Here is a 7,306-nt window from a genome sequence, read left to right as displayed (position 1 = left end):
TTGAGGAAACAGCTGTTAGAACATGAGCATGCTGGTAGCCTAAGCACCAATGGGCCAAGAGGAGGGATTTCCAGGGAGGTCTGAAGACACAGGGGAAAACATGGGCGTCCTACCCTGGCCAGTGTGGCTCAGTTCATGGAGTGTAGTCCCGGGCACCAAAAGGGGGCAGGACAGTTAACAAGAGTATGTGCTCCCTTGAGGTGGTTACACCTGAGAGGGGTCTGGAAAAGATTACTTTTGACATTTCAAAGGTATGTTCACGTAGATCAGTAATGGCGAACCCTTGGGCTCGGCGTGTCAGCATTTTGAAAAAACCTAACTTAACTCTGGTGCCGTGTCACATATAGAAATTTGTTGATATTTGCAACCATAGTAAAACAAAGACTTATATTTTTTATATTTATTTTATATATTTAAATGCCATTTAACAAAGAAAAATCAACCAAAACAATGAGTTCACTTGTTAGCTCTGACACGTGTGTCCTAGGTTCGCCATCACTGACCTAGATGCACAAGAACAATGGACAGAGCTTGCTTAAGGCAAAGATACACCTTTTATATAAACCAAGAGCATGACTACCCATTGTGACCTGCCTAGTTAGCAAGTAATGATAGGTCACCCTGTGAGGCTACTTTCTGTCACTGAACTTGTCAGATTTACCACATGGCACTTTTTAAATTGAGGTATGAGAACCAATTCTGAGGTAAAGATGAGGTAGGAATGGATGGGGCTTCAAAAGGTTGATAATAAGAGATGTTCAGTAACCAGTAGTCTATCCTGCCATGTAGATTGGTTAAAAATGTTTCTGCTGAAAGCTTATTATGGGCAAGTCCCCTCATTTAAATTCTTTAATGGAGAAGTAAAAGATTCTTATAAGCCTGCAGGGTCTTAATTGTCTTTGGCTCAACATAATTCCAATGCTAAGGCTCAAAATAATACGAATGCGACAGTGACACATCCTGGGGAGGCCTATTCTGAACCCCTACAATAGCCATAGAGTAATTTATCTTATCAGCTTGTTAGCACCAATAGAAATCTTCTTTTTTTGTATTCATGAAATTATCCCATTCTTTTCTCCTAAAATTCCCTTCCTCTTACCCTGAAATCAGGACACTATGTGGTTTCTGCTTGAATCTGTGTGTCCCAAATTGAAATACAAATAAACCCTTACTGCCTCCCGTTCGGCTTTTTAATTTTAGGTTAAGATAATCTTAACTTTTTTCCAAAATATTCTAAGAATCAGTCTTAGATAACTTACTTGTATACAAATAAATAACAAAATAGAGCACATTTATCTAGAAGTTACAAAGGAAAACAACATTTTAAGAGCCTTTTAAACAGGATAAGCATGAAAGAACAGGGTCAGCATGGCCAGCAGAGACCAGGGTATGATAAAATAAGCTGGACCATCCAAGTAAGGCCAGTAAGAAGTAAATCTTGGATAAAGAACTCCAGAATGTTCTATTAATTTAATTTCCCACAAATTATCACTGTTTCTAAAAAATTATAATAGATTTACAGCATAATCCTATGTGTAAACTTCATGCATATTAGCATATATTATAATCCTACATAAAACTGTGTAAGATTCTCATTTCACCAAGTAGAAATACAAGCAAAGATTTCTGATACCTTAAACAATGATAAAAATCTGTCTAATGAAATAAATAATTGGGTACCTGAACCCAATTATTCAATCATTCAAGCTTATTCACTGAGCACCTTGCCAGGAGGCATTCTGCTAGAGTTGGGGACCCAGTACAACAGAGGTATACAGACCTAACGCCCTGAGCAAATCACTGAGGCCAAGATTCTGCGTGGGCAACATCAGTTAAGGGTTGGGACTTTGTTTCAAGGCTTGTTTTTGTCTAGTCTATACATTATAATAAAACCCAGCACACCAAGGAGTATAGTCCTTAGTTTATGTGCTTCCTTCTTAAGTAGAATGAAAGCTTCTTGAATAAAGTGATTGCCTGTAGACCATTATATATTCATGACTGTTGCAAGGTGCTTGTATCCAGGCAGGTGCTGACTGACTCTTGGGTAAATGAATATATATCAGTGCAAGTCAAACAGAGGAGATGTTTCTTTATGTTTCCAGGTTCCTGTGGTCTCTGTGATGGCTACTGGTTCTTCCCTAAGGATAATGGAGTACTAGTTTATACTGTTACACAGGGCAACCATAGGAGATCCTGAAAATCAAAAAAAGCAGCCAATGAGATGTCAGAGATATGATATAATGGGGTGGGGCTCAGATAGAAGAAGAGAGTATTTGAAGAGTATTTAAATTGGCAAGAAAAGGACAGAGTGACAGAAAAGAGCAGGGACAACAGAACATCATGTAGGAATTGGAAAACCATTTGGTTTTATGCTTTCGTTGTCTGAATGAGAAGAAAATGTCTTGAGGTAAACTGACTTTTCAATAGCACATAACACTTAGTCCATAGAGGCTGAATTAGAGAAAGATGAACAGAATGAAGGCTGGTAGTGAGGGGAGAAGTTGAACGTCAGAAGTGGAGGGAAATGAGAGGCTAAATCAGTGCCTACAGTTTAGGGAAGGAGCACTTTTTCTTTTTTTTTTTTGGTGATGGTTTGTTGTCGTACTCTGGGACCTTGTGCCCTTCTGAAGTTTGTTTTTAAAGCCTGGGGCCTGGGCAGCAGAATGTCTGCTGAGGTAGCCATGGCCTCCCTTATCTTCTGATTCTGAGTGTTTCCTTCCTGCCACCTTTCTTCATTCTCTCTCCTTCCCGATGCCTTTTCTTCTCCTCATTCTGTTTGTTCTTTTGCCACAGCTTTCCAGGAGGAGATCTCCTTCAGAATTATCTACAGCTCATCCTTCTACAACCATTCCTGGGTGAAAAGTGGGTACTCTGGTTGGCTGGGTGACTTGAAGACTCATTGCTGGGACAACTCTGACAGAATTATTTTCCTGCGTCCTTGGTCCAAGGGCAACTTGAACAAGGAAGAGATAAAAGAACTGCAAGAGTTCAACCGTGCAGTCTCCATTGAATTGCGGATTGAACTTCAGAGACGTGCCAGTCAATGGCAGCTTAAATGTAAGTTCAATTCCCAAAATGGAGAGGTGCAATGTGCTGGGTGAGGGGTCTGTGTGTCTCAATGAGTTCCTTATTCCAATTTTTCCCCACATTCAAACTTTTCAGCATTCTCTGTCTGTACATTTATTGTATTCTATTGCATTTCATTCACCCTGGGTTATTCACAACTCATATTAAGTGCTTCCTTATTCTCTTGCTCTCACCATTTATGTCCCCTTCTTTCAATAATTTGCTCACTTCTATTTCCAAAAAAAAAGAAAGCATTCATTTTTTCCTCTACTTTCATCTACCACCAATTACACTTTTTCTGAACTTCTGATCAAACAAAAAGTTGTTCCATTACCTCAAATCCTGCAAACTTCTCTTATTGCCTTTTTTTTTTTTGCTTCCAGTAATTTCATCTTTACTCCCTTTCTTCTAATTTACAACCCTTCTTCCTAGATCCCTTTGAGGTACAGTTAACAGCAGGCTGTGAGCTGCACCCTGTGGGACCCATAGTAGCCTTCTATCGATTCGCTTATCAAGGATCAGAGCTCCTGCACTTCCAGAACAGTTCATGGTGGCCATCTGTACAGGATGAAATTAGAGCTCAGCCTATGAGCAGACGATTCAATCAGTATCATGTTGCCAACAAAATAATACAGAGGATGCTCAGTGACACCTGCCCACGTTTCCTCTTGAGTATCCTTGATGCAGGGAAGGCCGATCTCCAGAGACAAGGTCAGTCCCATATCCTTCCTCCAAGAATTTTCTAAAATTACACCTTCCCACCTTCCCTCTAAATTAAAGATAAGTAGTCAAGAAGGAGAAGGATAAAGTGTGATGAATTCCCAGCATGTGACAGATGTGTCTGTCTAAGCTGATGTGAAGAGATGAACTCTGTCTAAGCTGATGTGAAGATATGAACCTCCAACTCTGTGTTAGAGTCCTTATCTGAGTATCTCTCCTGTTCTCTGCAGTAAAACCAGAGGCCTGGCTGTCCACTGGCTCTAATCCTGGTCCTGGCCGTCAGATGCTGGTTTGTCATGTCTCTGGCTTCCATCCAAAGCCAATTTGGGTAAAGTGGATGCGAGGTGAACAGGTACAACAGGGCACTCAACAAAGTGGTATCTTGCCCAATGCTGATGGGACATGGTACCTTCAGGTTTTCTTGGATGTGGAAGCCACTGAGACATCTGGCCTGTATTGCCGGGTGAGACATAGCAGCCTAGGAGGCCAGGACATCATCCTCCACTTGGGTAAGAAAAACCGGGGCCCACACTGGGAATGGGAGTAGATGGTCCACAGCAGAGCAGGAGAGCCAAGGAAAAAATTTGAGACTTATGGCCTCCAGACCCAAAAGAATGAAAATAGTTCAATAAATAAAGAGTTGAAAATGAAAGACCTATAGAAGTAGGAAGATGTTGAGGGTTAGATGAAAGATTCAACTCTGAAGAGGGAGGAGAGAGGAAACAAGAACAAAGATTAGTGAGGAGAACACTCAAATAAAAAAGGCAGACCAGGGAAAGGCAATAAACAGGGGGTGGGATTGAAATGACACCTTGAGTGCACCCAAACCCACAGAACATCATCAAGGCTCCGTGGGCTTGATCATCTTGGCAGTGATGGTGCCCCTGGTGCTTCTGACAGCTCTTGCATTTTGGCTTAGGAAGCGCTGGTGAGTTTTTTGTGCCCATCTTTCCTGTTCTTTCACCCACTTCCTATTTGTCTTCCCACCTTTCTTCTATCTCCTCTTAGTCCTTCTTTCCTCAGTCTCTTTCCTCTTACTCTTCAGTTCTCACCTCCTCCTCATGCAGAGTAACTTCCATCTCTGTGCTTATTAGGTCACACTGTGAGCCGCCTGCCATTCTTCTTCCTTTGGAATGAGATCCAGCAGCCCTGGGGTTCCAGACATATTTAAACGCAGCATGACGACAATGTCCGCTCAGCTCTCCATGTATAACTTCAATTGTTTATATGTTGTTATTTGTGTGTTTAATGGTTAGTTATTAATATAAGATAAAGGTAATTTTGCCAGACTTGCTTTCTGACCTGGTTCAGAGATAAAACTGTTATTTTAACTCAGGATAAAATGAGATCCTATCCATTTAAGATGTTACTTCTTTATGGGGGCCTTGCCTGATTCACAAGTGGAAGCAGTGTCTGAACTCCCACCATGCTTTTCAGTGGACTTTGCTGAATCTACTTATCATTTTTTATCCATTGTTGCAGTCATGTAGGCCCCTTTTCACCTTCTAATTTTTAAGCCTGAGAGCAAAGTCTATGTTTTTTTAAAATTTATATCATTTACAAAGTGTATAACTATATGGAATATGCTTTCAATAAAAGTCTGTGTTAATTTTGATCAGGTACCTGAAGTTCTAGAGAAGGAAGGAGGATGCAAGGAATAACAAGTGACAATATTTTATATCCTGCTACTTAACACAAACACATTTTTCTATCAATTTGTGACAAAAAATATTATTTACAAGTTAATTTAGGCTCAGGTGTAGGAAAAGAAAATTTGAGGCAATATTCACAAAATTACACGGCAAATTCAGCACTTCCATTGGTCCCGTTCACAGCATTGGCCCAAGCATCAGTGAATGAATCTTAAGTTTAGAATAGTACAGTAAATGCAGTAGTGACGATTTTCCTGTTATTTCCTTTAACAAAAGAAAATCTTGACAACCCAGTCCTAATCTAGGACATACCCAGGGCTACAAATTCTGCCATTTTTTGAATTCCTTCGAGTAAAAGCCAACCATTGAAAAGAAAAAGCTCGTCTTGTTGCCAGTTATCCAACAGGTAGCAATAGCACCTTCTAAAAGGCAGATTTGGCTTGTCATAAGTGTAAAAAACATTTTAAACAACATGAAGAATCTAGATAAAAATAATGTTGGCATCCATGCTCACAATATTAACCAAAAAGGAAAAACAATACTTTTTAAAAACATAACTGATCACAAAATACATGACAAGCAAAAGACTCAGTCATAATCAAAACCAGTAAATTTACATGTCTTTCTCACAAATTCTTTAAGGGTAAAATAATAACTTAAGACTGATAAAGTAAATAACCACAGAATAGGTCCTTTTGACAAAATACCAAAATATACATGCCACCTATTTCTTTTACTGCAATGGAAACATATTTATTTTAAATTTTAAAAAATTTAAATTATATTCCCATTGAAGTTATTATAATTTACTTACTGTACAGTTTTCTATAGAATAACAATTGTAGAATGTAATTTTAGAAAACAGTATTGAGACTGATTAAAAAAAATCAACCCCTTGTGAACTAAGGGTTAAATAAAGTGGAATGGACCTAAGATTAGTCTATTTTCTAGACTGCGATAAAGCTCCTATGTTTAAAATTAGCCCTTTGGCACTGGCAGTTAAAGTTATTTTTAATTTGTACCTTTTTTTTTCTTCTTCAAATCTCAGGCTCTATCTCTCCCAAATCCACGGGATATCCTTGGTTGCCATACAATTCATTTACCTACAAATTCACATTCTCTTTACAACCAGACAAGTTCCATTTACAAGACTATGTAAATAATAAAGTTATCCAATTCCAATTTTAAATTACTTTAGGTTAAGGATATATGAAACTCTACAGAAAAACAAAATAGACAAATTTGTTTTGTCTATTTGTGAAATAGACAAACATGCACAACAGAGTAAAAGGAAAAACGTCACCAAGTGGCATTCTAACTGTAAAATACCCTTGTAACTTGTAGGGACGGAGACAGAAGAAAGTTAAGTGTGGGACAAAGAAGAGAACACGGATTTAACAGAACTCAAGTCATCCAGAAACAGACCTGTGTTTTTTAACCTTGACTTTAACTTCTTCTTCCTGCCTTTTACACTAACTCACCTGACTCCAGCTTTACCTTTCCTGTACTGCTGACAGAGCAGTCCTCTGTGGGGAAATGGTCAAGTCAAAGGCAAAGAGTCGAAGTTCTCAGTAAACCAACCAGAACATACTGATCCTGAATAACTGGGCTGTTACTGATTTAGAAGCCACATGTGCTAATTCCAGGTAAATTACTTTTGAACAAAAAAGGTACCAAAATTCAATGGGCTCACCAACTAGCCTGACAGACTTATGTTTGAATGTATCTAACTTCCCTAAATACATCTCCATTTTAACTTTAACAGGGCATGCTTTTCATTACTTAGATATTTTAAAGTTGCATGAGTATAAGAATTCCTTTCAGAAGATGGATTGCTACCACAAGGTTTTCCTTGATGAGATATGTCT

The 7,306-nt window shown here is 38.9% G+C and overlaps 1 protein-coding gene across 1 annotated transcript; it reads left to right on the top strand.

The window, feature by feature from the left end:
• The first annotated feature begins 1,368 nt into the window (after window positions 1-1,368).
• Window positions 1,369-5,085, top strand: LOC102763298 (T-cell surface glycoprotein CD1a). Its single transcript, XM_006760338.2, has 6 exons — window positions 1,369-1,387; window positions 2,794-3,057; window positions 3,499-3,777; window positions 4,017-4,295; window positions 4,621-4,714; window positions 4,881-5,085. The coding sequence occupies exons 1-6, from the start codon at window positions 1,369-1,371 to the stop codon at window positions 4,921-4,923; spliced, it is 978 nt and encodes a 325-aa protein (XP_006760401.1). The 3' UTR covers window positions 4,924-5,085.
• The last annotated feature ends 2,221 nt before the right edge of the window (window positions 5,086-7,306 follow it).

Source organism: Myotis davidii, unplaced genomic scaffold (assembly GCF_000327345.1).
Source record: "Myotis davidii unplaced genomic scaffold, ASM32734v1 scaffold1457, whole genome shotgun sequence".
In the NCBI taxonomy this organism is placed as follows: Eukaryota; Metazoa; Chordata; class Mammalia; order Chiroptera; family Vespertilionidae; genus Myotis; species Myotis davidii.
This window is presented reverse-complemented; position numbering and strand designations above follow the sequence as displayed.

Coding starts and splice junctions, on each gene's coding strand:
- LOC102763298 (XM_006760338.2), top strand. Junction 3,058..3,498: donor CAGTCAATGGCAGCTTAAAT/GTAAGTTCAATT, acceptor CCTTCTTCCTAG/ATCCCTTTGAGGTACAGTTA. Junction 3,778..4,016: donor GGCCGATCTCCAGAGACAAG/GTCAGTCCCATA, acceptor TGTTCTCTGCAG/TAAAACCAGAGGCCTGGCTG.